The sequence below is a fragment of the Paramormyrops kingsleyae genome, chromosome 8 (assembly GCF_048594095.1).
Source record: "Paramormyrops kingsleyae isolate MSU_618 chromosome 8, PKINGS_0.4, whole genome shotgun sequence".
NCBI lineage: Eukaryota > Metazoa > Chordata > Actinopteri > Osteoglossiformes > Mormyridae > Paramormyrops > Paramormyrops kingsleyae.
Window position 1 is genome coordinate 1,755,589 of NC_132804.1, and position 13,394 is coordinate 1,768,982.

Consider the following 13,394-nt stretch of genomic DNA (forward strand, 5'->3'; position numbering starts at 1 on the left):
CACCCCAGCCTTGCACACCCCAGCCTTGCACACCCCAGCTTTACACACCCCAGCTTTACACACCCCAGTCTTACACACCTCAGCCTTACACACCTCAGCCTTACACACCCCAGCCTTGCACACCCCAGCCTTGCACACCCCAGCTTTACACACCCCAGTCTTACACACCCCAGCTTTACACACCCCAGCCTTACACACCCCAGCCTTGCACACCCCAGCTTTACACACCCCAGTCTTACACACCCCAGCTTTACACACCCCAGTCTTACACACCCCAGTCTTACACACCCCAGCCTTACACACCCCAGCCTTACACACCCCAGCGTTACACACCCCAGCCTTACACACCCCAGCCTTGCACACCCCAGCCTTACACACCCCAGCCTTGCACACCCCAGCTTTACACACCCCAGCCTTACACACCCCAGCCTTACACACCCCAGCCTTACACACCTCAGCCTTGCACACCCCAGCCTTGCACACCCCAGCCTTACACACCCCAGCCTTGCACACCCCAGCCTTACACACCCCAGCCTTGCACACCCCAGCCTTGCACACCCCAGCCTTACACACCCCAGCCTTACACACCCCAGCCTTGCACACCCCAGCCTTGCACACCCCAGCTTTACACACCCCAGCTTTACACACCCCAGTCTTACACACCTCAGCCTTACACACCTCAGCCTTACACACCCCAGCCTTGCACACCCCAGCCTTGCACACCCCAGCTTTACACACCCCAGCCTTACACACCCCAGCCTTACACACCCCAGCCTTGCACACCCCAGCCTTACACACCCCAGCCTTGCACACCCCAGCTTTACACACCCCAGCCTTACACACCCCAGCCTTACACACCTCAGCCTTGCACACCCCAGCCTTGCACACCCCAGCCTTGCACACCCCAGCCTTGCACACCCCAGCCTTACACACCCCAGCCTTACACACCCCAGCCTTGCACCCTCCTGGATGAGTACAGATTAATGTCAGTGTATTCCTGGCCACATACACAACCACACGTCTTGTTTGGGCTGAGCTATATGGTGAAATATTTTATCATTTTATCAATATATAAGAACATAAGAACTGCTCAGACTGTTGGAACATTTAAGTCGTTGCTTAAGACCCATCTGTACTCTTTAGCTTTTATTACGAGCTGAGTTGAGATATCGTGACTTATAATAATTGTTTTTGGCTAGTTTTATGTGTGAGTGTCAGATATTGTTAAGCACTTTGGTCAACCACGGTTGTTGTTGAATGTGCTATATAAATAAAATTGAACTGAACTGAACTGAATATAGTTCAAGTCATTATTTCTTTACTTCAATGCTCCATTTTTCCTTAAAATCCCCTTACAATCACCCTTAGACAGATCCAGAGCATGCAAAAGGTGACGAACTGAATGGACTACAATCTCATTTTAATAAATAAATCATACAAAAGTAAACTTTTTTGTCATAGGGCATAACACTAGAAAACGCAAAAAATATGTTTTGTTGCTATGTTTTTCCTCTGTCTGCCTTGTTGTTCATTCCAGGTAATGGGTTTGACTAGGGCTGGGTGATGTCATGCCCCGATCGTTCGCTCCTCTCATGTGCCACGCCCCCCAGTTAACCTCATGTGGATTCCCCGTGTTTATCAGCTGTTTCTGGTTACTGTCATTAGTGCAATGTATTTAGTCCGCGTTTCAGTTTGTTTCCCCAGTCCGGTCATTGTAATGTTACCCCGTGTTTTACTTGTCCCCATCGTTGATGTTCTTATTAAAACCCCGAGTTCACCCCGGCTCCTGGATTCCTGAGCTTTTGTTCTCCGTGCGCCGTGAGGCAGAATAGGCGATATGCACTTAAAATGATATCATAATATGGGCAGTGATTTTCACAATATTGATATTTATCACGATATTGTAATATCCATATGTAGAAAACGGTAAAATATGACAGGTGGTTTTGAGTTCTTCTGATTATGATGACTAAATTGTTTTACTAATAATTATGGGACATGTGACAGATATAATGATAAATTAGACCAACAGTATAGTGCATTTTAACTGCCAATGTCACAAGAAATCAAGTGTTTAGTTTATATCCTGATACTCATGATATTTAAATTAATGTGAATGAATGTTCATAATCATGACACAATATTTTTCCGATATAACACTCAGCCCTACATCACAGGCAGCTGGACTGACTGCTGGTCTTTCTCTGTGAAAATCCACACAACAGAGGGAGAACATGCAAGCTGCACACACACACACACACACACACACACATGTAGGGTAAACATATCCTTATGGGGACCGCTCATTCATTTCAATGGGAAAAATGCTAACGCTAACTATGACAACCTTAACCCCTACCCTGCCCTAACCATAACCATAAGTAACCTAACAAAATACAAGAGATTTTGCATTTTTAGTTTTTTCATAGCAGTCACCGATTTTTATAAAATAGAGTTTTCCCTTATGGGGACCAGGAAACCGGTCCCCATAAGGGAAAAAAAATTGATATTTATCACGTTATGGGGACATTGTGTCCCCATAAGGATAGGTAAACCCGCTCACACTCACACACACACACACACACAACCACACACACAGGGAGAACATGCAAGCTGCACACACACACACACATAAACACGCAAATGGCATTAAAACCCTGAAAGCAGAAGGTGTGAGCCAACAGGGCTACCCAGAGCGCCTCCGCAAGGCCCCAGATAAAACTGCAGTTTAGAACTATCTTACGTCACCCTGGCTCTAGCGTTTAACCAGTAGAGAGGGAATAACATGATAACGTTACCAAGTAAACATTTACTGCCCGTTCATCAGCACACCAGCAGTATAATAACAATGTGAGACATGAACGTGAATCTGAACACACGTGTAAATAACGACATTAACAGGACATTAACAAAGCTTCTGCAAACACAGATTCAACCATTCTGACGTGTCTAATGTGAACAAACTTGGCATGGGCAGGTGACATAGCTGAAAATGTGCCTACCTTTAGGATCCTAAAAATAAATAGGGATATTTATTATGACAGTGTGTAGAATCCATTGGCATCGATAATACAAAGAAGTGAGTTTCTGACAGGTGCAGCATTTTATTGTTGTATATTGTTTGTATTGTGTATTAAGCAGTTTGAGTTCGATGTTGCAATTCTGTTTTATAACCATTTCTTTCAGTGAAACTTTAAGTAATATATGTGTATTTTATTTATTTATTCATTTCGTAGTTTTCATGGTGCTCATGATACGGCGGTCAGAATGGTCCTAAATACTTCCTGTGAAGACTCAATAAAATGCTGCACCCGTCAGAAACTCACTCCTTTGTATTATCGATGCCAAGGGATTCTACACTGTGGAAGTGTAGTGTTTTCTTGCACTAATTACAACCTTGATTAAATACGTGACATTAGCACTGTCAGGGACATCGCTGGCCATCCTGTCAGTCTTTGTGGTTCCCTTGTTCCCTGTCAGTCACATGGCTCAATGTGTTGAGCATATGGTTACTTGTAAGTCCCTTTTGTCGCGTGTTCGAATCCCACCTCCTCTGTTTTTGTATTTTGTTCCCTAGTGTTTCATTGTATGGATTTTCTAGTTCCTGTGTCTTCTGATATGTATTTGGTTTTGGTTAAATTCTTCGTGCCCATGCTTGTGTTTCTACCTGTCTGTTATCCCCCAGTGTTAGTTTGTTTCCCTGTTTCCTTGGTTAGTTCTTAGTTTCCCTGTTCAGTTCCCTGAGTTAATTAGTTCCACCTGTTGCCTGTTCCTGCCCTTGTGTGTTTTCCTGATTGCTCGTTGTCCTGCACCTTCCCCTATTGGTTAATTGTCTGTCTCACTCCTGCTTGTCATTACCCTGTTCAGTTTTTGTATTTAAGTTCCTGCCTGAGTTTTAGTCCCTAGTGGTTCATTGTTTGTGGTAGTTGTATTGTCAGTAAAGTTTTGAACATTCTGTTTGTTGCCTGCCTGCCTTGACTAAATTTAGTCTTTGTTTATCCCCTTCTGTTTTTAACCCTTCGTGGTCCTTTTGGTTTTTTTGTAGTGTTCTTAGTGTTTTCTGTTTTGTTTAATAAACGACCCATTTGTCCTTTGAGCTGCAAGTGGGTCGTCCACATTTCTGCCAGAATCATGCCTTGATCTCGTGCCTGAACCGCCCTGATCTGTAACAAGCACGCTGGTAGGGTACGACTGTACAGGAGAAATTAATAATGATACATTCATCCTTTTTGCTTTTAGAAGGATCTTGGCAAAAGAGGCTATTATATAATGTATCATAACATAAACTGTATGCATACTGTGACACAGATTGTTATAGAACAGACAGTTCTATTTGGCCAAGAATGATTTTATGTTTTTTTTTAAACCATGAAATGTCACAGATGAGTATAAATAACACATAAGCCAGAGCCAAACGCACTGATCCATACTGAAAACTGCTGCAAAAAAAATTCTGGGTTTTTTCAGTCAAATGTTCATAAAATTAAAAATTTTCACAGAAAACTAGAACCCAAACAAACATTCCATCATATGCTTTGTGACTCATCAGTCCTGAAAACAGACTTACTAAAACATTGCTGCCTTTAAATATATATTTCGGAGTAAAACAGGGAGAGCTGACAGACCAGCGGTTCTGCTACAGTGGAGATCTGGCTAAAATAAACAGTGAGCTTTATCTTCTCTGACTGAGAACTGTCAGTGACGGCCCAGGGCTCAGAGGACACGTCTTCAGTCAAATACCATGCATGGGACACACAAGACAGTTTGTGATGCACTTATTTGCGGGAGCACAGGAAGGGCAGCTACTGAGAGCTTGGCTGTAAACTGGTACCAAGGCGCTCATTGTTAAGCTCACCTTACGGATCGTAGAGACCAGGAGCCAAGGAAAGCCAAGATCAGGGAACGAGTGGGCGGACTAGGAGATGCACTGGGAGTTACCACTGGTGTCTGTGGCCCTGGGAGCCACTAGAGGGCACTTTGCTGTGAGCCTCCTCTCTGGAGAGCAGCGTAATGGTCCTTCTCAGCCCTCTGCCCTTTACAATATCCTGCCAGCGGCCCACGTGACAAACGACACCTGGCAAATTATATTCCCTCGCTGTCTATGTAAAAACTCTTGTAATAATAACCAGGAAAATTAACCAATACATCACAGACTAAACAGCAAAACACAGTTTGCTTAGATCACCAGCTTTTCACTGTTTATTCCATAGTAACGTGGCTTTTTCTCATACAGTCATTCCTCCCCCCGTCCGGTTAGTTACCTTGACGATGCATAACATGATGCCATTTGGATTCAATTAGTAGTTCTACCCATTAAATAAAATTAAATGTCATTCATTTTTCCTTCACTGACTAATTTTAGTTGATAAATGTAGCCAGATTCACTGTGTTTTCATGGCTGCAGGTCTGTTTGTCCTGCCAATCTGTGTTCAGTCCTCGCACTAATCTAGGCCTCCGTTAGCCTTATCTATGTTCAGTCCTCGCACTAATCTAGGCCTCCGTTAGCCTTATCTGTGTTCAGTCCTCGCACTAATCTAGGCCTCCGTTAGCCTTATCTGTGTTCAGTCCTCGCACTAATCTAGGCCTCCGTTAGCCTTATCTGTGTTCAGTCCTCGCACTAATCTAGGCCTCCGTTAGCCTTATCTGTGTTCAGTCCTCGCACTAATCTAGGCCTCCGTTAGCCTTATCTGTGTTCAGTCCTCGCACTAATCTAAGCCTCCGTTAGCCTTATCTGTGTTCAGTCCTCGCACTAATCTAGGCCTCCGTTAGCCTTATCTGTGTTCAGTCCTCGCACTAATCTAGGCCTCCGTTAGCCTTATCTGTGTTCAGTCCTCGCACTAATCTAGGCCTCCGTTAGCCTTATCTGTGTTCAGTCCTCGCACTAATCTAGGCCTCCGTTAGCCTTATCTGTGTTCAGTCCTCGCACTAATCTAAGCCTCCGTTAGCCTTATCTGTGTTCAGTCCTCGCACTAATCTAGGCCTCCGTTAGCCTTATCTGTGTTCAGTCCTCGCACTAATCTAGGCCTCCGTTAGCCTTATCTGTGTTCAGTCCTCGCACTAATCTAAGCCTCCGTTAGCCTTGTCTGTGTTCAGTCCTCGCACTAATCTAGGCCTCCGTTAGCCTTATCTGTGTTCAGTCCTCGCACTAATCTAAGCCTCCGTTAGCCTTATCTGTGTTCAGTCCTCGCACTAATCTAAGCCTCCATTAGCCTTATGCATTGGTGCCACTGCAAGTATCACTGTACCATCGTTTCTCCTGGGTTTGGGATTTGAACCCCCCCCTGGTGTTTCCATGTTCCCCCCATGTTTACTTGGATGACTCCTGTGTTACAGTATGACCCCACCCTGGGTGTCCCCTGCCTTGTGCCCTAGGCTGCTTTGGGACAGGCTCTAGCCCCCGTGACCGTGTCAGGGTCAGCTCCTGGAAGATGGATGGCTGGGTCGTCTTAATTAACACTTTTGTACTGAAGGCTTCCATGTGTGCTGCGTCTCCTTGGCTGGGGCCTGTGGCCGGGCGCCACAGCCCACAGGAGACCCCGCGGAGGTCTCCTGATCTCCAGGAACACACGCCGTCTTTTCATGAATTATGCAGGCCCCATTTAGCCCCTTGGTAACAAAGAGCAGCAGCTGTGCAGACACGGGGGGGGGGGGCAGGCACCGGCAGGAACGGGGGGGGGGCAGGCACCGGCAGGAACGGGGGGGCAGGAGCAGGAGCGGCAGCGCTGGCAGGCGGGAGGCACCCATTAGCATATCACAGCGGCTCTCTGCCTTGCAGGTGTGCTCTGCCAGACAGGTAGACCACTCAGTAAACAGCCAGTATCAGCCCACCGCTAACGCAGGCCAGCAGCAGGCTAAACCACCTGTGTGAATGAAGTGGGGGGGGAAGAGTACTTGCCACAGAGATCGGGGGGGGGGGCTGTCTGAGCACTTAGGATAGCTGGCGATAGCGGGCATGGGGAGGGGGGGCTGTTTGAGCATTTAGGCTAACTGGCGATAGCAGGCAACGCTATCGCAGCTTTCCAGGTTCCGGCTAACAAAGACGACTCCATGCAATGCTGAACATATTCATCGTAATTAATTAGCAGAGGACTTTAATTTAATTTCATCAAGCACTTCATTTCTCCCAGCTAGGAGAAGCTAATGAAAGGCGCTGTGCACTTTAACATGAGGCGAGACCATGACCCCATATTGAAATAATAATGAAATAAATGTTTCACACCTTTTCCCTATTCGCGGGGCAGAGATACTGACCTATCAGGCTTCACCCTGCCTATCAGGCATCACCCTGCCTATCAGGCTTCACCCTGCCTATCAGGCATCACCCTGCCTATCAGGCTTCACCCTGCCTATCAGGCATCACCCTGCCTCTCAGGCTTCACCCTGCTATCAGTCATCACCCTGCCTATCAGGCATCACCCTGCCTATCAGGCATCACCCTGCCTATCAGGCTTCACCCTGCCTATCAGTCATCACCCTGCCTATCAGGCTTCACCCTGCCTATCAGACATCACCCTGCCTATCAGGCATCACCCTGCCTATCAGGCTTCACCCTGCCTATCAGGAATCACCCTGCCTATCAGACATCACCCTGCCTATCAGACATCACCCTGTCTATCAGGCTTCACCCTGCCTATCAGTCTTCACCCTGCCTATCAGTCTTCACCCTGCCTATCAGGCTTCACCCTGCCTATCAGACATCACCCTGCCTATCAGGCTTCACCCTGCCTATCAGGCATCACCCTGCCTATCAGACATCACCCTGTCTATCAGGCTTCACCCTGTCTATCAGGCTTCACCCTGCCTATCAGGCATCACCCTGTCTATCAGGCTTCACCCTGTCTATCAGGCATCACCCTGTCTATCAGACATCACCCTGCCTATCAGGCATCACCCTGCCTATCAGGCATCACCCTGTCTATCAGGCTTCACCCTGCCTATCAGGCATCACCCTGCCTATCAGGCTTCACCCTGCCTATCAGGCATCACCCTGTCTATCAGACATCACCCTGTCTATCAGGCTTCACCCTGCCTATCAGGCATCACCCTGCCTTTCAGGCTTCACCCTGTCCATCAGTCATCACCCTGTCTATCAGGCTTCACCCTGTCTATCAGGCTTCACCCTGCCTATCAGTCTTCACCCTGCCTATCAGACATCACCCTGTCTATCAGGCTTCACCCTGCCTATCAGGCATCACCCTGCCTATCAGGCATCACCCTGCCTATCAGACATCACCCTGTCTATCAGGCTTCACCCTGCCTATCAGGCATCACCCTGCCTATCAGGCTTCACCCTGCCTATCAGGCTTCACCCTGCCTATCAGGCTTCACCCTGTCTATCAGGCATCACCCTGCTCCTGATTTACACAGCTCTGTTATTTTAAGGCAAACCATAATGGGCAGCACTGGTGGTGTGTGGGTTAGTGCCCTGTGCTAATGAGCAGAAGGTCGTTGGTTCAAATTCTGGGGTCGACAGAATGATGTCACTGTTGGGCCCCTAAGCACAGCCCCCCCCCCCCCCCTCCCGAGCCTGCTTACTCCACCTTAGGCCACATTGTATAAAAGCTTCAGCTAAATAGATAAACTGGGGCTTCAGCTTCTGGAAACTGAAGAGTCTTATTCATTCTGCCAGAGTAGCTGCTGGATTGACTGCAGAACATAAGCAACAACTGGCAACAAGCACATCTGGTTTATATCCAGCTCCTTTAAAGCAGAGCAGTAAGAATCACGGCCTGTTGTCCCAGGCGATGGCTGTCACGGAAACGCTCCGCCCGAATCCATGGGACCCGCCGCTCTCGTCCAGCGAGCAGATGGCGCAAATGTGGTGCTGCCTGACCTAGGCTTAGTCTCTGGCCTGCAGCGTGGATACGACTGCGAAGCTTCGCTCTGCAAACCCGCCTTATTGCACCGCGTCTGGAAACCCAGCGAGCGTTTGCACACTCGCGCTGTAACAGAGCCGCGGCCATTCGTATCACCCTCCTAACGAAGTGGATGAACACCAAGCAGAGTCTGAACATGAATTTGCCCTTTGCTGAGAAAGAAGCACTTGGCTTTGCTCTGTAACATGGACTGTAGCAGGTCATTTTCATAAAACATCCAATCAAATTCTTGGCATGGGCCCATTTTAACGTCATATGTTTCAATAGCACAAAGACAAAAAGGGAAACGGGTCTAAAAATTAGGCATTTTTCATCTCTGCTGTCCCCTAAACCCTCTAACCAAAGGTAAGAGCTTGGGCTGGTTCCCCTACAATGACTGATGATGAAATGATGCAGGACAGATTCATAACTCAGGCATATTATTTCACATGGAGTGACAGCCAGGGTAGCCAACACACGCTTCCCTCCAAGGTACATCCAAGGGTTTCGTGGTTCCTTATCTACCCAGGAGCGTCCTGCTCTGTTTGGATAAACACAAAGCCCCACGCAGAACGAGATGGGCAGCTTCATGTCATCTATAAGCCGGGGCTGGACTGGTTCATTGGGGCTTCTGAGAATGTCCTACCACAGCTGACGACAAACAGCCGCCTAGGTACCGGAGCGTCATTCATGCTGTGGAAATCCAGCTGTGCCTGGCCGCCCCACCCTGCCCGGGGGGGTCAGGGGCAGCTCCTGTCAATGGGGGAGTGGTGGAGACTGAGATGCCATCACTGGAAGCAGGGAAGGACACGCTTGGATATGTTAAGGAATGCATCAAGCGACTGAAATGGCTCCCATCCACTTTGGGCAATGCTTCTTCCTGTTTTCTACCAGAGTGAGAGCAAAGATACGGGTTCAAGGGTCGACTGAATGACAGATTCTGTTCGCAGGGTCGCTGCTCAGTGCTTTCTGGAAGTTGATCCTGCAGCTGGTGGAGCCTGTCTCAGCGAGATCCTGCACCAGCTGCTTACAGCTCAAACACTTACTATCAAACCAAACGTGCCACCGTCCATGCACGGCTCCTCGCACGGCTCGGCGCACGGCTCGGCGCACGGCTCCTCGCACAGCTCCGCGCACGGCTCCTCGCAAGGCTCCGCGCACGGCTCCTCGCACGGCTCCGCGCACGGCACTCATTCATAGTTCTTAAATCCTTTCATATAATCTCAGCTGTGGATCTTTCAAAACTTGCGTTACGTTGGACGTAAAAAAGCAACAAATACAGGATGTTTCTGACCAAACATCTACAGCATTACGTGGTATTAGTAGATTTTTATATGTCTTAAATACATTGTCAAATGACATCATGAAGCTGCTTCAAGGTGCTTCTGACAGTCATGAAGGCGACCAGAATAAGAAATGGAAGCCTTACTTAAAATCAAAGTCAATAGGAGCTGATTACAGCATTCAGGCGTTTCGTTTCCAGTGTGCTAATGATATCTCCGTTAGTTAAGGGTTTTACCATAGTACCTGCATGTCAGCAGGAACTGCCATATGAGGGACTCTGCATGGCGCTCCAGCTTCCTGTAAGACTGGGGGGGCATTTAATAATGGTTTTCCTTAGAGGACCAACACACTGCAGATTCCAGCATTTTATTTACCACTGGGTGTGCCGACTTGTGTCAAAATGATTTCACCATAAAGCGATTAGGACCACGAGTGCAAAGCCGCAGATCAGCAGGGAGGTGAGAAGGGGGGGGCCGGCAGACCGGCTTTGGGGGGCCACTTGTTTCTGTCAGCGAGCGTATCTCACTCCACATGACCAGAAAGCAACACCAGACTAGACTGAGGTTTTCATGCTATCATTCATCTAATCAGGCATAAGGTACCATTACACAGAAAGCAGGAGACGCCCCCAACAGGTCTTGAATATAAATGACAGCTCCCGTGCCACCCCCCCCCCCTCAATATAAATGTGAAAGGCGACATTCCCAAAACACAGAGCCCCCCCTAAAAATCTGCCTGATCCTGATCTGGTTTGGTTTCATTATACTATTTAACATTTGCTATTTACATAAAACTTCATTGAATATAAAGAATAAAATCACAACTTCTAAACTTGCGCCATTAGCCATTGTGTCTGTTCATTGATGCCAATGGCAGTCTAATACATATATAATTTACATGCCAACTTTGGAGGGAGCTAATGGCTAACGCCTGCAAATTGGTTCATAAATGTATAATAATCTCAACAGATAGTGTATCTGAAACCTTACATCAGATGTACCTATCGTGCAAACACGTAAATTACAAGCAGAATAAACGACTCAGCTTGTGCAGCGGGGAGATTAATGTTTGCTTCAAATATGGACACAAATCACTGCATTAAGCCTTTTATGACGGCAAACGCTTTTATTTCTGCTGCAATGCTTTGACCAAAGTGCACTGGGGCAACATCTTTTAATAACTGAAGAACAAATTCAAGGAGACTAATGTGAATAATAGTCAATTTCTCACTGCAGAAGGCAAACAGAAAGATGCACTGCAGCCTTTGCAGATTCACTGGCCAGGGGTGTGGGAGAGGCACGGATACCCTGGCTGATTCATGGGCCCAGCACTTCATTGGGGCCCCAAAATTTCAAGGGGCTGGTTGGTAGAAAGCCCTCCCCCGAAATGGGGCATTCTGTCAGCGGACCCAGAGTTTCTGGCCTTGTCTCTGTCACTGGCTGTTTAGTTTTCTTAATATTGATCTGTATCTGTATCAGTACAAATCCATGTAAATGTGTATAATAACTGGTAGGGAACAAATAATTTTGACAGGTTAGCACATTAAATCAATGCAGATGGCAAACTGAACCTGTCACACGTCAGCCTGATGCAGACGGATCTCATTTGCGACTGCAAAGTCTAGTTACCCTTTTGGAAATGGTCCATTGAATATACGGCAATAGTTGTCAGATTCTGTTCCATATATGTGATAATCTTGCGTATGTGTGCCCGTGCATCAGGTTCAAATTTGGACTGTATTACGATACCTTGATTGGCGCCCCCTAATGGATGTCACAAGTTAACACTAGAAGGAATAAACACAAATAAGACGGACGTGTCTTAAGATTGTGAGGAGAAAAAACGCCTCAGTATCATATTATGTATGGATTTTCCGGTACTTTCTCAGGTGATCACATCTTTGATACTGAAAAAAATGTAGCAAGTTATTTGATTCGACCAACAACGCTGGCTTCATTTTTTTCTCTTACTGCCTCTCTGTTAGGAAATTCATAACGTTAAATCAATTGACAAATTTCAAATGTATTATTAACTGAAATAAAGATTCGCATGTCGCGAGGTTATATGTGAATAAAATCACTTTGATAAGCAGCTGGCTGCGCCACATATTCACCCGTCTGCACCGGAGCATCTCGATGTAAAACGCTGCACCGCGCGCCTCACGGAGATTCATACCATGTGAGTAATCGCTCTTATAATTTGCGGGGCTATTTCTTTCGTGGTGCACCTGATCACTTACGTGGCACTGCATGAACCCCTACACTCACAGTCTACGTATCTCCATCTGAATTCACTTTTAGTTTACGACCCATCAGATATTTTACATTTTTTCTGTACTATTAGTCAACGGGAACGTTTGCTCCTAAAATGTGTGAATGGATCTGTGTGAAAGGAGCCTGTCGTTGTTCTTTGTATGTATATATATATATATATATATATATATATATGCACATTTATGAAGTCAAAATCCAATTCGAGGGTGGAATTGGTGCTGTGGACAGGAATAATGTGCATTATGTTTTCAGCGTATGGACGATTTACCATGTCGTAATTGCCTTTGTCAGGCACGTAAGGCACACATGGAATGAAGATGCCATCCTTTATTCATGTGCTTGTTGCTTTTCTTTATATTCCTCTTTATATTGGTCTTACCTTCTGCTGTCGCCTCGCCATGTCCGTTGGCTGCTTTGCATTGAAAGGATAAGCGATGCATCTCATCACAAAGACATAAAGCTGTAGCCTTTTCTTCCGTTCTTCTTCCTCTTTCTGGAATTTTTCCACCTCTTCCTTTTCTTTCTCGCTGGCCACCGACGGACTTGGACTGGACGGGCGGGCACTGATGCTCCGGCTGCTGGGCTGTAACCCGCCGGAGCTCTCGCTGGTTCGGCTCGGAGACAGGCGAGACCCGGCCTGGGGTGCCTTCACCTCTTTGCTTTCCTCCTCCACAATCTCATCTGCTTCCTCCTCGCTAGATGATGGATCCAACATTTTGTTTTAGATGGCTAGTCACCCGCTAAGGCAGGAAATACGGAAATCAATGGATTTCACTGATAGACAATAAGGACGATTTCTCTATTGAATAAAAGTTTAAATTTGCATTAATTGCGTTGAGAAACTGAGAAATACAGATAACAAACCGCAAAACAGTCTCAGTTAAATTAATGAAGTAGGAGCCTGCGATTCAACAGGGCAGCAGCACTGAAGCCGAAAGATCGTGCCGAAAAGCTCCGCACAAACAGCGGTCTCCCCCCCTGC

General features: G+C 46.9%; 1 protein-coding gene across 12 annotated transcripts in view; it reads right to left on the minus strand.

The window, feature by feature from the left end:
* The window catches only part of cadpsa (Ca2+-dependent activator protein for secretion a), a 120,456-nt gene extending 107,062 nt beyond the window's left edge, over positions 1-13,394 (minus strand). For all 12 annotated transcript variants that reach the window (XM_023794021.2, XM_023794018.2, XM_023794017.2 and 9 more), the window contains exon 1: positions 12,792-13,394. In XM_023794021.2, coding sequence (XP_023649789.1) covers positions 12,792-13,127 — 336 coding nt within the window. In that variant the 5' untranslated portion in view covers positions 13,128-13,394. The remainder of the gene's footprint in view (positions 1-12,791) is intronic.